This window comes from Quercus lobata, chromosome 6 (assembly GCF_001633185.2).
Source record: "Quercus lobata isolate SW786 chromosome 6, ValleyOak3.0 Primary Assembly, whole genome shotgun sequence".
In the NCBI taxonomy this organism is placed as follows: domain Eukaryota; kingdom Viridiplantae; phylum Streptophyta; class Magnoliopsida; order Fagales; family Fagaceae; genus Quercus; species Quercus lobata.
In genome coordinates this window covers 2,468,204-2,484,302 of record NC_044909.1, presented here as the reverse complement: position 1 = coordinate 2,484,302, position 16,099 = coordinate 2,468,204, and the positions used below count along the sequence as shown (strand labels likewise).

The window sequence follows — 16,099 nt, the reverse complement described above, 5'->3', positions numbered from 1 at the left end:
AAACTTTTACTCACTCTCTCTATAGCATCAACAGAGTACAAACTACACGACAAAAGCATCTCATTCTCTCCAGTCTCCACTTCAAAGAACAAAGAAAGACGACCTTCTTGTTTCTCAAAAAAAGAAAGACGACCTTGTTGTTCTTCTCTCTCTCTCTTCACTCGGAAACCCATCACAATTCTCCCGATCCGACCTGACCCGACCAGGTCCGTGTAAATGGCCGGAGTTAACCTTAATAAAAACGCTCCGCATAAGCCCTCTTCGTCGTCCTCCGCCGCCGCCGCCGCTGCTGCCGCCGTCTCTTCCTCTTCCTCTCACCGCAAATCCCGCTGGGAAAACAACCCCTCCACCACCACTACACCCTCAAAACCAAACCCTTCTCCAAAACCCGGAGACTCAAAACCTAACCCGTCTCCAAAACCCGCCCCGACTCCAAGCCCGGCGAATCAGCGCCACCACCAATACCACCACCAAGCTCACCCTACTCCTCCCCACTCCGGCCCAGGCCCAATCCAATTCCCGGACCTCTCCGCCTTAGGCCCACCGCCTCCGCCGGCTTATGGGTTCCACATGCTTGAACGGCGAACCTTCGTTCTCGCCGATGGTACCGTCCGATCCTACTTCGCTCTCCCTCCCGATTACCAAGACTTCAATCCGATGCCCCCGCCGATGCCGATGCCGATGATGCCACCGCATCGGCTTCCGGGGAGTCCCGGAGGAGGGTTTAATCGGCACCAGCAGGATTACTGGAACTCGCTAGGGCTCGATGGACGTGGGCCTGGGCCTGGTGGGCCCAGCATGGAAGGCCCATCATCAATGAAGAGGAAGTATATGAGCGAAGAAGAAGAGAAACACAGGCAACAGTTTGGTATTGGCAATGGGTTTCCAATTGGGAATGAGTTTTTGGCGGGAAACAGTGGTCCATTTGGGCGTAGTGGTGGTGTTGGTGGTGGTGGTGATGAATATAGTAACAATAGAGCTTCAAAGTATATTAGACTCGGTGGTGGCGGTGGTGGTGGTGGTGTTGGTAATGAAAATAGTGTGGTTCATAAGCATCTACAAGTTGATCAGAGCGCCTTGAACAAGGCGTTTCTTCAGTTCGCTAAGTTGCTTAATGAGCTTTCCAATCAGAAAAAGACTTACTTGGAGGATGGCAAACTTGGACGCCTTCCATGTCTTGCTTGCGGCAGGTTGATGATCACGCTTCTTTGCTTTCTTTGTTTTATTTTTTGGGTGCTTGTCTTGACAATCAATGTTGCTATTGTTTTCTTAGGTTATTTGGGCACATATCTTATACTGTGTGTGCGTGTGTGTTTTAACATAGCTCGTCATACACATTGTTGGAAGGTTAGGATTCGAAATAGTGTGTGTTTTAGCATAGCTTGGCATATTGTTTTAACAATTTTTGATAATGTGTTTTTACACATTGTTGGAAAGTTGGGATTCCTCCCTTTAATTACCTAGTAGATGAGGGCGGGGGGAATAGATAGTCAGGTACACACATGGGGGAATAGTAAGATGTTTGAAGAGCCCTGGACTCCCAGTTAGCAAAACGGAAAGAAAACGGAAAGAAAAAAAAAAGAGTTTAAATTCATTCAGCATAGGTCTATGTATTGGGGATTGCTGAGAGATATATAGAGCTAATGAGGTGTTCATTATGTCTGATATAGGCTTGATTTGTTTGTTGTTGTATTTGTTGGCATTAGTTATTTTACTTCTAGTATTTCTTACTATGGAGGTGAATTGTCAAGACAAGGTTTTTATTTTTTGGATATGAGATTATCAAAGAGAGGTGATTTGGGACTTATGTGGGAGATGTGGTACGGTGATAATCTTGTGTTTTAGTTATCTGTGACTATTTAGAAACGTTGAGTGTTTAGTTTGATTTAAGGATTAGTATCTGTTACTGAGCTGTTTGATCATAGTCAGTCCAGTTACAATGTGAATTTTTGCCAACGAGGGCACATCCTACTCTTGTAAGTTCAAGACAGATGGCGGGTATTGGTTTCAAGATCCATTGAGTGCGTATATTACTTTCCAATCCTGTCACAACGTGAAATTGTGTAGTGGCAATCTTGTTAATTATTAGTACCCTTGTAATGTTATGTCAAAGAGAGGGCTTTGGAGGAACTGATCCTGACATTACTAGGATTTTGTAAAGTACTTTGACAACCAAACTTTACGTTAGATGGTTAAAATTGATCATTGCCTACAGCCTAAGATGGATGTGTGTGCATGGCATGCCTTGTGCACTGGAATTTAATGGTATATCTTACCTTAATGCTTTGTCATGATGGAGGGATACAGAGGTACTTTTCATCCAATGCTTAAGATGGATATGTGTGCATGTGTGTGGTGCACTTAGAATTCAATGGTGTTTTTCATTTTTTTTTTTCCTTTGTCTTGAAGACCAGTCTTGCTTAGTTGCTCTGTAATGAAGGAATGATCTATTATTGCTGAGAGGTGCTTTTCATGCAATTATTAAGGGCTGTATGTGTTTGTGCGCACTTATAATTCAATAGTTTATAGCACTTTTTTGCTTTTCATGTAGATTGGTCTTGTTTAGTTGCTTTTTTCATGAAGGAACAATCTCTCTCTAATTGCTGAGAGATGCATTTCATCCAATGCTTAAGATGTTTTTGTGTGTGTGGCTGTGTGCGTGTGTGTACTTGCCCACTTAGAATTCAATGGTGTATCTCACTCTTTTGCTTTGATATGAAGACTGGTGTTGCTTTGTCATGAAGGAATTATCTCTAATTACCGAGAGATGCTTTTCATCCAATGCTTAAAATGTGTGTGGGCACTTAGAATTCAATGGTTTATCTCACTTGTTGCCTTTTCATGAAGACTAGTCTCTCTTTCTCTTGGTTGTTTTGTCATAAAGGAAGGGATTTATTTGTATTTCTCAAAGATTAGCTTGTTAAGGTAGCCTTTATTTTCTTATCTCATATTTATCCAAGATCAACTTTGAGGAATTCTTTTATTTCTTATTGGTTGCATCCTGGATATAACTATTAGGTACATTTGAAACTATTGTTTGGTCAATATGAGAGTTGAATATTATTTATCAAAAAAAAAAAAGTGAGAGTTGAATATAGGTGTTACCTATCTTCAACAAGCAGAGCACCATACACCTATACGAGAGTTGAATATAGGTGTATGGTGCTCTGTTTGTTGCTTCAGTGTGTGGACAGCATTTTGTTTTTGTGTGTCAGCTAGTTATAGTGCTTCTGCAAGAAAGTTTCTCATCTCTTGTATCTTGACATGGCCTATGTATGCTATTGAAATATCTAGTTATAGTACCTATTTAATATGTATTATTTCTTTTTTGCGTTGAATTTTTATATTGCTAGTGGTCACCTTCAGTTGTTTGATTAAAAGTTAGGTATTTATTTTTAGGTTTTAATGTAGTTATAGACTAAGTTATCTGGGAGACTTGGGGAAATCTGCTTCAATTATGTTATCTTTACTTATTTTAGATACCTCACATTCTATGTCAAATAGTTCTGGATGTAATGCAAACAGAGAGGAAAACAATAAATTTTGGATTTTATCTAATTTTAAGAAAGTATTGTTGGATTGAAGGAGCAAGAAGCATTATCATATTTCTGTAATGCTAAGATTGATGTAAATATGTTATTGCTTCTTTCATGCGTTCCTATAGTTGTAGGCTGCAAAAGTTTGATATAACTTGTTCAATTTATGTTGTATGTGCTTTTTGCCAGTTGCTGCCCCTTGGAGCGCAGATCTTGCTATTCTAATCTACTTATAGATGGTTAAAATCGTGATGCAGCTGTAACTACTTACTTGTCCAGACATATAGCACTGGCTTAGAGAGTTATAGTCTAGTTTGGATGATGTATTGGCTAGTTACTTCATTGCATGTGCATTACAGTTTCCACGTGTATATGGTATGCACTTTTGTTTTCTTTAGTAATTATTAATTAAGTCATGTCTTTACTCTCTCTATGGGATTTGTTAGGCGTGGTTTTTCCATGCCTTGCCAGAATAGTTCTCTAATGACTATGACTTAATTTTTAGGGCCTAGATTTGATAGAATGTATGAATATGTATATATTAGTGAATGAGGTTTTGTGTTATATTTCAAGTTTGTAATCAGTATAGTGCTAGCCAACTTGTTTTTTTTTTCAACAAAAGTGATGGTCTCTGTTTTTATGCTGCTGTTGTCTTTGGCATCATTTCTTTCACTGCATTATACTTTTTGAAATGTAAGCTTGCCTTTCATCTTTTTGGGAACCTGTGATGTGGGTTAGCATTAAAAGAACCTTGAGTGCTAAAGTTTGGTGCTTTAGTAATGGCAGATTGGGAGAGCTAATATCTTGAAAGTCGCTCTAGTAGCTTAGTTTATTATATTTTATGCTTGGCAGTGCAGGATGAGTCTGTATGCAAATATTATAAATATACGGGTTTTAATCACTGATCGTATCCAATTATCTTCCTCAATTTTTTTTTTTTATTCTCTGATGCATTGTAGTCATGCTGTCTGGATGGCATTATCTTTTACTTCCATTTTAAGATTCTTTGCTGTACTGCATAACTTAGTACACGGGATGGAACTGTGGCTTATCAGTCTTTAATTGCATCCATTTATGTCCTTTCTGATTATTAATTAGTTCCCAAACTACATAGTTGCTACTTTTCTTCTTTGATTTGTAATTTTAACTTTGCATTTATTTTTGGTCTATCTTTTTTCTAACTTTAACAGATTAGATGCATATTTAGGGGCTACCAACTTTATATTCTATTACTAAACATCTCCAATTCATAGCCAGTTGTCTTATTGGTGGAGATTTGTGAAGCAATCCATTTGAATGGTTGGTCTTCATGCTTTTTTTGGTAGTAGCATTATGTGTGTGTTTGTGTGTATATAATTGTTATTATGATCTCTGTGTGAGTGGATGGCTGCCTTAAGCGGCCACTCTTTCCTCCTTGGAGTAATTTCTTAAGTACTTTTTGTTAAATTTGTGGACCCCTGGTACACCACCTGTGTACAAGGGGATCCTGTTTCATTTGATTACTCAATAAAACATTTTATTTACCGATCAATATGTGTGTGTGTGTGTGTGTGTGTGTGTGTGTGTGTGTCTTATATTATGCATTGCTGTTAATGCAGTGTAATTTGGGTGCATGCTGGACGGGCGTAATCAATAAGTTAACTCTTATTGCAATTAGCTTTGGCTCCGTATGTTATGCACTACTCAGTTTCATGTTTCTGGAGTTAAATCATAAATGTGCAAGGTTTCTGTTTCTGTGTGTGTGTTTCTGTGCTTGGATTTTTATTTCCTGGCATTGAAATTGCTTTATTTTAGTCATTTTATGGCATGCTTGTGCTTAAAAGATGAGTGTAATGAGGATGTTAAGATGAACAGGTGGCAACCAAAGTGTATAGAATGAGAAAGAAGCATTTAGGGGAAGTTAGAGGTTGTAATAGTAGATCATAAGATGTGGAATATCATATAAAGATGGTATCAATCCATTAAACGGTCAAATCTGTTTTAATTAAGAAAAAAAGACAGCTTTTAAGATTTTCTTCTTTTAAAGTTTGACTCGTGGGGCTTCTGATTGCTGTCTTGACTAACATAGTTTCAATCACCCTGATTGTCTTATTCTTCTTCTTTTAATTTGCCTGCCATTATGCACTGCTGTTTTAAAGCTGATTGCACTTCTTGTTTAAATTGACAGAAAGAAAGGCCTATATCAGATGAAAAACAGGCCTTATAGTGATTCAATTTTTGAAAAATTATCAACTGTTCCGAATCATTTTCAATTGATTCCTATGATCCGGAACATTTCCATAGAGAACCATCATGCTAATTTCATACATGGTGCTGAGGTACTGATACTCTGTTTTAGTATCAAGGCTAATGTTGCCATGCTTTTAGGTTGAGAGGTCAGTGAAACTTGATTGTTCGTTTTAATTGGAGTGCATTTGGAGGACTCTAGTTTGTAAAAAATTTCATCTTATTTATTTATTTTTATAATTGAAAAAAATTTCATCTTATATTATTATAATAATTTGGAGGTACAATCTCATCATATCAGGCGAGATTCATTCCAGAAAATTGTGTATTGATATCAAAATGATGCTGTTTAATGAAACTTTGGAAATGGATCTTTCCATGTGAGAGAACTAAACTCATTTGAAATGTTCTAGTGGTTAAATAATCTTGTACACGATGGAACCACTTCATTGTTTATATGGTGTTGTAACTTGTAACTGTTGTTCCTGTGATGCAACTGATATATTTCATGCTTGTTACTCAGCTCCATTATATGATATTGTTTAGTCTTAGTACCTTATTATAATGCCTTGAATTTACCCTTAAACTTGCGAATGCATTGCCTTCATTCCCCTTTTAGTTCAAACTTGTAGGCACATACTGATAACTGAAAGGAAAACCTGAATTATATTCTTCAATGCCCTTGATATCCAAATTTCAGGTCTACTAAAGAGTTTCCAGATGTGCATAGTCTCATAATGCACACTTACCACTCAGATCATGGTGACTTGCATGTGGATCACTTGGGCTTACACAAGGCTCTTTGCATTTTAATGGGATGGAACTACTCAAAGCCTCCTGATAACTCAAAGACGTATCAGTTTCTATCGGCTGATGAAGCGGCAATGAACCAGTACGATCTGATTATGTGGCCACCTATGGTGATCATTCATAATACAATTACAGGAAAGGGTAAAGAGGGGCGCATGGAGGGTTTGGGAAACAAAGCAATGGATAGTAAGATTAGAGGTATAATGCGCCTTTTCATTTATTTGTCTTCTTTGTGTTATTTGTATGGAAATTCCCTTAGAAAAGGTTGGCCACTGATCACCTAGATCAGATCATGCACAATGCATATGAGATTTTTGTTGATGAGTTTTATTAGATTATTAGGTATGTCAAATTCTATTACACCAAACCATCCCTTTTGGGTATGTTCTATCCTTTTTTTGAAGTATTCCTTGCTATATTGTCTCAATTAAGGAGCACCATGTTGAAAAATTCACTATAAACCCTTCAGACTGTGCCACCCTTCATAGCCCCTATCCTAATGGTCCCCATCCTACCCATCTCCTCTAAGAAAGGTTTCCATCCTTTCTAAGGATAATTGGAATGTAAAAGGGAGAGTTCTAGGGCACAGTTGCATGCATACCCCCTTCAGTTTAGTTTTTACACCACCCTTCTAATGATACATTGATTTGATTTGAGGGTTTCTTTCATTTTAGAATTGACCTTATATAGAGCTGAATGACAAAATAGAATGTGTGTATTTGACTGTAGGTAGTTAGGATCAAGGCCTTGCCAAATGCTGAGTGTATATATACTTATTTTCCCTTTCAAATTCACTTTTTATTTTCTTGTGCTACGACCACCTCCATCTTAACTTGTTTGTTAGTCTATGATACTTTTTTTTTGCCATCTAATCGATACTCAGTTCTTTCACGTTTATGGTCTATTTGTTTCTCTAAAAGTTTCTTGCCTTATAGTTGTTATTTCCTTTAGACTTATTCATTTACAATAGAGTCCATTTTCTGGCTAAATGGTTTGACTTCTATTTTTTTTTTGGCGGGGTGGGGGAGGGGTGGGGTAGCATTCTTCCATTTGTGATTCTGTTTGTGACATAAAAATGTTTCTTTTATTGGTACTTATTCCTCTTAGTCTTTGATTTTATAATAGGGTAATTATAAAAGCTCAGTTGAGTTGGTAAATTGCAACATTGTTTATTTTGAGCTAAGAGTAAACACCTAGCTTCATTGCAGATGTGCTTGTTTGTGGAACCATTAACCAGGTTTCCTCTCAGATATAATTGTGAATTTAAGTCTTCAGGCAATATTTACAAGGCAGGGTTGAAAAAGAGGGTGATTTGGGGCTTGAGGGGATATAGTATAGAGTACTTGAAACTTATGTTCAAATTTTCTGCTAAAGGACATTGTTAAGATGCAGAAACTCTGCACTAAATCATGGTTTGCTGTTGCAACACATTTTGGTTAAGTTCAATTTAACTCTTATAGGGTTTTTTTTTTTTTTTTTTTTTTTTTTAATTTTTTTTTTAATTTTTAATGGGTGTTTACATTCTTGTTCTATGGTTTTACAAATTAAATGACTCATTGTTTTAGTCATCTGCTTTTGTCTTTTAGTTTTTCTTCCGCTGCTCTAATTTGGACTGTCATCAAAGGTCTTGGCTGGTATTTAGGCTTGATTCTTTGTTAAAAATATGGTTCTCATGATGAATAGCCCTGTGGTGTCTTTTTTGGGCTAGGGGAAGTGAAGCTCGCTCCCATAGGGGGAGCCAGTATGTTGAACTGGAGCTTGTCATGATCCATTAACATCATTGTATTCTTTGTTTATCGAAATTTAACCTTCTCATCCAACCATCTCAATTTCTTTTCTTTTGTTATGCAACTTTTATTACTTTCACATCCTGGTTTACATGCTGGTTGTGGCCTCCTTTTGGCTTTGGCCTTGATAAGGATTTACATACCCTTTCAGAATCTGAATCTTTATTATGCTCACATTATGAACTATACTTGTTTCACACGACTAAGATATTTTTTAAGTGAGGGCTTCTACTTATTTAGGTTGGTTAGTTGGAGGCAATCTGAAGTTTAATTTTAGGGGTTTATTATTCCCACAGTACGAAGTATACTTGTTTTACATGACTATGATCTCTTTTAAGCGAGGGCTTCAACTTGGTCAGGTTGGTTGGTTGAAAGCAATCCTGTAACCCCTACCAACCATATTTTGGCTTTGAGTTATTACAAAAGTTGGTAATGCAATATTAAGCAATGTCTGACTCTCCATTTAAAGTTTCAGTGTTTGGGAACAAGAATCTCTCTCTATTTTTTTTTTTTCGTTAAGAATCTCATTTTTAAAATTAGCAAAGATGTCACAAGGATTCCTTTCTTTGGAAAAGCATCCTGAGGATCATACCCAATTTTTATTGGGTGCTTTGGAAACCATATTAATCTTTTGGAAGGTTCATAGGTTGAGATCCAAGCTAAAAGAAGAGCGATATCAGGATTTCATTCCAATAGATGAATTCACTTGGTGCCACAGTCCAAACACTTTCACTGGTGGAGGGTGGTGTTGGGTGTACAATTCTTTGTAGGAATGTCTAGCGGTGTGATTTAGAAGAAGTGGGTTGGGGCATCATGGTTGGTCACTGAACTAAACAGTTGTTAAGCTATGGTTGGAGGTGATTATGGGTTAGATTTATGCTAACTTCACGTTATGTGAGGCCCCATATTAAAATAGATGGCATAGGCGGACAAGAATTTACTGCTATACAAGAAAGGCTCATTCTTTATTAATGATTTAAGCCTAATAATTGTTGTCAGGGTTAAGATTGTTATTGATAATGTACTTGTGAGTGTTTCCTCTCGTATCATTTCTCTCTCTTATCTGTTCTTGAAGCACTTGGTTATCACCCTACCTATATTTGGACTATGATTTATTTCCGTATTTTCCTGACCTACTTATATCTAAATATGGACGAAAGAGTTAACTGAGTTTTGCATCTATCTTAGAAAGTTGCCAGTTTTAAGCTTGTTGGAATCTAGTGTTCTTAGTCTTTCCCACAGCCCATGTAACTGCTCCTATGCAATATTTTTGATTCATGAGTTTAAATGCACCCAGCGTGTTTTGAAACCATGATGCTATTTTCCACTCTTTCTTATGGGGTAGAGGAGGCGTTGGTTGAGTTAGAGCTCATCAGCTTCTCTTCCTTTGCAATTGAGAGTCTCAGACTAAAAACTGGGATCTAAGCGTCTAGATCATGATTCATGAGTTCATCTCATATAATAGAGGATATTAGAGCAAACAATTGCAGATCCTTTTATGGTTGCTAGTATATTGATTCCTAGTAAGATCAGATGATCTTCCTTACAGGTTCCCCTTGCACCCCTTTACCTCATTTTCTTTTTGTTCCTCAAATTGTATGTAGGAAAATTTAAGCCCAAAAGAAAAGAAAAAAAGAGAGGGGGGGGGGGGGGTGTTCTGTTAGTCCATTGTCTTTTATTTTTATATGTCATGTTTTATCTATTATTATGTCTTGAGTATTTTAACAGGCTGTGTGACTAACATGTGATTTTTGGATGGTTATAATTTAATTGCGAGGATTCTAGGTTTACTAAAGGCTATTATAGTTTGCCCCTTTTCAGTCTTTGTAGGTAGTCTTCAATTTTATGAAATATCATATTTGAGTTTTTCTTCAGATCTTTGTGCCTAGAAATTGATATTTGATTGTTCCAGCTTCAATCCTATTATCTTTTTCTTTACTTCAATCTTGTTTGTTACTATTTTTTTATATTTTATTTTTTGCTGAACTCTTCTTTGCTGCTATTTTTTTTTTTTTTTTTTTTAGGTAAGAAACATATATATTCAAAAAACTGCTAAATGCAAAGAAGCACTAGCATTTCAAATGTACAAGAAAAGAAAGAAAAGTACAAGTATAAAAGAAAAGAACACTAACAATGAAGAAGAAGAGAGCTAAGGAAGAAAAGAAGAGAATCACTAGATGTGAGTCCCCAAGCCCTAGCCCAATCAAAAAGGGAACCAGAAAAGAGAGCGAGCATTTGGTCATCGGATCTATCCAAATCCTCAAATATCCACCAATTGCGTTCCCTCCAAATATACCACATCAAGCACTATGGAACTAAATTCCAAATGTGAGATGAACGCTTCCCCAACCAATTCCACTAACTAAAAAGAAGATCTGACACCGTACTAGAGGGGACCCATGAAATCCCAAAGGTTCTAAAGACAAAGCACCACAGCCGATAAGCCTTTCCACAATATAATTACAAGTAATCCATTCTCCCCACAATAACAACACATAATACACCAATCAACGAAGTCAAAGCCCTTGAGTCTCAGATTATCACCTGTGAGAATCCTATCCCATGCCGCTGTCCAAACAAAGAAAGAGACACGCCGGGGTGCCTTAACCTTCCAAATACCTTTCCATGGGAAGACAATGGAAAAAGAACCATGTAACTTGTGATAATATGAGCGGATGGTAAAATCCTTTCTTTGTCAACTTCCATCTCATACGATCACCCTCAGTCCCAAGAGGTAAATTGGATGCCAAGAATCGGAAGAAAACATCCACCATACCTGCCTCCCAATCATTAGGATCCCAAGTTCTCCTATTCCCGCTCCTTGGCACAACAAAGATGATTCTATGGAAGCTTCTTTGTTCGCAGCAAAAGAGTACAAGATCAAAAAAGCCAAATGGAGAGGAAGATCTCCACACCACCTATCTGTCCAGAATTTCACTCTATCCCCCACCCCAAGCTTAAAGTGGACATTCTTGCGAAACATTTCCCATCCCATCCGAATACTTCTCCACAGACCACACCCATGAACACCCCTTCCCAACTTAGAAGTCCATCCCCCCATTCTTCCCCAAATTTTAAAGCTACCACCCTCCTCCACAACCTATTCTCCTCGATCCCAAAACGCCAAAGCCACTTTCCAAGTGAGGCTTTATTGAAAGTGGTTAACTTCCTAATACCCAAACCGCCATTAGCCATAGGCATGCACACCTTATCCCAACCCAACAAATGTGTCTTAGTGTCACCCCACAAGAAGTCTTTGCTGCTATAATTTCTTCTTAAATCCTTCTTATACATTAGACCTGAGTTCTCCTTACTGCATCATAACAATTGTTGCTTTAATTTCTTCTTAATCCTTCTTCTACGTTTACCTGAGTTCCCTTACTGCATCATAATGATTGTTTATGAATTTTTGTAAAATATTATAGATTATTAAGAGCAAACAATTACAGGCCTCTTTCGAACATGTTTTATATGAATGCGCCATCCAAACATATTCTTGTCCTGTTGTTCAGTAAATGTAGTGGATTCACTTTGCAAACCCCCTAACATGGGGACCAAAATCACTTGTCTTAAGTGGGTTTGGACCAGCATACCTCTATTTTTTTAGCATGTATATCCCACGTGATCTGTTGTCAGGGATGGAACACTTACCTAGACCAAGGCCCTGAATTATTTAGTTCTCTATATATATTTGAAAGTCTGTATCTAAAAATTTATATTTGACCTCCAAAATTCAAAACTAGTCCTCTTAAAATGAATTTTGGTCCAAATAAAATGTTCACATGACTCGTGTTTGGCATGACAATTTACGTGATTGATGCTATGGACACAAAATTACAAGTTTGAATCTTTCGGTTTTGAGTAATGTTGTGTTGTCTGGCTCCACGTGAAGGATTGTTTGAGTGCTTTTTATTTATTTATCTATTTTTTGTTTTTTTGTTTTTTTTGTTTTTTTTTTTTAATTTAATTTTTTACTTGGCTAACACTAATTGGTTTTTTTAGTAAGAATAAATTGCAAATATAATGATATTAAGTATGACTTTCCAGTTTTGCGGTTCACACTATTTCCTTTGTAGAATGGTAGTGCTTGTGCAGTTGTGCTTACTCTTCCAATTTTTCTGCAATTAGAAAGCAAACATTTTTAGTCATGAATTTCATAGCAAAATCACACTATTTCCTTTGTAGAATGGCAGTGCTTGTACTTACTCTTTCAATTTTTACTGCAATTAGAAAGCAAATATATTTAGTCATGAATTTCATAGCAAAATTAAAGATGATTTTCTAATGAATTCTTGGTTCTATACATTTTAAGGGAAATTGTTTCTTAATGTAGTACATAATCAATTACAGATAATTTTTCTGATTTAAAAGACACCAATTTCCATTTTGATTGATAAAAATTGTTTGAGTAGAATTGTATTAAGAAACAATCTTTATATATATATATATATATATATAATTTTAGTTTTAAACTTATAGTATATTTTTTATTCTTTGATGGTCAAAAAAATATTTATTCTTCAAAGGCCCCTCAACTAAAAAATCTCGGTTCCGTTTCAGTCCATCAGTTGTACTTCTATTCTTTAATAGGAATGGTATTAAAATCAGGCTTTGAAGAAGCCATTTGTCTGCCAAGTTGCATGGTTGCTGGATATGGTGAGTCCACCAACTCCACTCTCTCCAGATGTTGCTTAGCATCTACTTGAGTTCATGCTTGGTTTTGATCATTAAATTTTTAGAATGATGCACATTTTACAATTAGCATTTTGCGGCAGATAAGTTGGTTTCACATATACCTTCTTTTTTATTTTTTGGGTGTGGAGATTTAACCCCCAAATGAAAGGGATTAGTATGATTTCACTTGAATTAAAAAAATCCATCACTTGTTCCGATGTTTAGAATTAGTATTCATTTTCTAAATATTTAATTTCTTTCTGAGTAAAAAAAAAGTTGAAAATGCGTTTCTTTCACTGTGTATTTCAAATTTTCAAATTCTTTTTTTTAGAATGAATTTCCTCTGTATCAGTTTAATCGCATTTTTAAAAGAGTACAGCTTAAGCTGTATTTAGTATTGAAAGAAATTTAAATTTGGTATATAGGTTATTGGGTGTAAGTTTTAGGTGGTGAATAAAGGGTGTTAAGGGAATGATGCATTCTATTAGGGCAGGACATTCATATTGGAAGAGTTATTGTGCTAGGCCACATATCTAGAGGAGTTACATGGGATTTTAGGTATCTACATTTGCATGTGTTTGTATTTGTGATTGTGATTGCATGAGGACGTGTGCGCATATAGACCACTGTAGAGTCGTTGGGGTTTTATATGTAATTAATGTCATTCTGTAAGTGCTGCTTATGCTTTTTGACAACTGTGATTCCATGTGTTGATGTAGGCAGGGATGTATCGGATTACGTACTGGTTCTTATATATTGTTGATATTTATGTGAAATATGACTTTTTTTTTCCTTCTCCTTGAAATATGATTTGGATAGAATAGAATGATGCAAAAAAATACTCGTTGCCAACATTAACTACTCTGGTGGGGGATTCATAGACGACCCCCAAAAATGTTGGGACCAAGGTTTAGTGGTGGTTGTTGGAGATAGGATCCGAAGAAGACAGGTGCTTTTAGGTTTTTCACTTGTAAATGTTGTGTTTTTGTTACTCACCTTGAAATATCGTCTGGTGGTTTGAACCTGTTTTTTTGTTTTTTTCTTATAATTTTTTTATTTGCCAGCTACCATCAATTATGGATTTTAGTTATTTTGGACCCATTATCATTAAATTTAAAGTTGGAAAATTGAAGTTAATTTAACTCTTTCTGCAAATTATCCGTGAGGCATTGTTGCACACTCAACTTATAGACTGTAAAGTCCTTATTTTATTTATCTTTTCTCCTTGATGTTCATGTTTCAGAACTTGGATTTGGAGGTGGTAAGTCACGGTCTTTGTATGGGAGAGAGGGTCATTTGGGTACGACACTGGTTAAGTTTTCTGGTGATCAATCAGGCCTTAAGGAGGCCCTGCAGATGGCCGAATTCTTTGAGAAAGAAAATCATGGACGCAAGGCTTGGGCGCGAGTACAGCCCTCACATTTTGGCAGGGATGATGAGAAGAACCCAAACCTTGTAAAGGTGGATGAGAATACAGGAGAGAAAAAGAGGATCTTTTATGGTTATCTTGGGACTGCTTCTGATATGGAGAAATTTGATTTTGACACAAAGAAGAAGGTTACCATTGAGAGCCTGAGAGAATACTTTTCCAAGTAGATTCTTGGTGTCCATGCATGGTATTGTTGTGTATTCTTATTTATACTCGGTTATTACTGTAAGAATATCTGAGCCTTAGGTCTCATTTGATGACCTAGGTCTCATTTGATGATGAAAGATTTAATGTGATATGCCAACAATTTCTGATGTTATATTTCGTGCAGCCTCTTTGAATACAGGTGCTTATTCTAGTTGATGATATATTTATTGGGTATTAGAGCACTCTTATGGATGCTTGTATAATAGAAAAAGGGTCATGCTAAGGGCACTCATTAACAATCTATTTAAAAAAAATTTTGATATCACTTTTATAGGAAATAAAAAATGCTGTCAAAACATTAATTGTTTTTTTTTTTTTTTTTTTCTCATAAAAACTTTCTTTAACTGGATTCTTAACCAGTGCCCTAAGGGTACTCGTTAGCACTTTCCATAGAAAAATGACCATATTTTAGTCAACTAAACCCAGAATTCACCCACATCAAGCCACGTAAAGCTGTTTAAAAATACATAGTTGCTACAGAAAGTAAGATAATATTATTGCTGGTTATGAGTGTTTAGAATTCAGCTAGTAACTTGCTTTAAGCATTTCCACACGTGAGGACCATTTTGTACCGAAAATGAGAAGTTAGCTCGAAAAGGTAAGGACAGATATTGATTAGTATGAAGTATTAGTTCAGAAAAGGTTTCAAACTCGTTAATGGCAATATGTTGGCTGAGAGGTTCTCAACCATGAGGATTTTGTTAGTTTGGGAATAGTTTATTTAGCTTTTTCCTGAAATATTTTTACTAAAAATATGCTAAAGTACAGTATACTTGCACTTTTAAGAATTTGAAAAAAAAAAAGTTTTAAAAAACTGTACATGAAAATTAAAAGCTAAAAGCTGAAACTCCCCGTTTGGAATGTGATGCAAGATTCAACTTATTTGAGTTTTTAGTTTCTTTTTGGTATTATTCATAGTTCTCATTATACTGTTTAGCTAACTTTTAGTTTTTTTTTTTTTTTTTAAAGTACTTTCAGTAACAAGTTTTCAATTTCAGCTAATTAAGCTGTGGTAGTGTTTGTTTGGTATCAGTTTATAGGCTCAGCTTTTAGTTTTAAATTTTTTTGTGCAGCTTGTTAAAACTTCACTTTTTCCCATTTTTTCTTACTTTTTTCAAGGTACAAAAATATTTTAGTATACTTTTAATAAAAATTTTTAATTTAAAAGCTAGATAAGTTGTTCCAAAATAGATATTTATGGTGTCCGTTTGGTAAAGATTATTTTTGCTAACTTATTTTACTATTCAACTTATTTTTGCTACTATTTATAGGTTTCACTACAATTTTTGGTACTATTCATGGGTCTCACTGTACTATTTCAACTAACTTTTACCTTTATGTACAGTACTTTCAGCAAAAAAATTTCAATTTTAACAAAATAAGTGGATTCCAAATAGACCCTTAATCTTAATAATTAAAATTAAAGAAAG

General features: G+C 35.9%; 1 protein-coding gene across 1 annotated transcript; it reads left to right on the top strand.

Annotated features, from left to right (window-relative positions):
- Positions 1-14,786, top strand: LOC115994005. Its single transcript, XM_031118015.1, has 3 exons — positions 1-1,190; positions 6,463-6,770; positions 14,277-14,786. Exons 1-3 carry the CDS (start codon positions 217-219, stop codon positions 14,627-14,629), a joined length of 1,635 nt encoding a protein of 544 aa, XP_030973875.1. The 5' UTR covers positions 1-216; the 3' UTR covers positions 14,630-14,786.
- Positions 14,787-16,099: the final 1,313 nt, after the last annotated feature.

Bases quoted from the DNA above. Each gene is read 5' to 3' on its own strand.
- LOC115994005 (XM_031118015.1), top strand. From the start codon at position 217: ATGGCCGGAGTTAACCTTAATAAAAACGCTCCGCATAAGCCCTCTTCG. The intron at 1,191-6,462 runs GTTGATGATCAC...TCCAAATTTCAG, and splicing joins CCATGTCTTGCTTGCGGCAG to GTCTACTAAAGAGTTTCCAG. The intron at 6,771-14,276 runs GTATAATGCGCC...TTCATGTTTCAG, and splicing joins AATGGATAGTAAGATTAGAG to AACTTGGATTTGGAGGTGGT.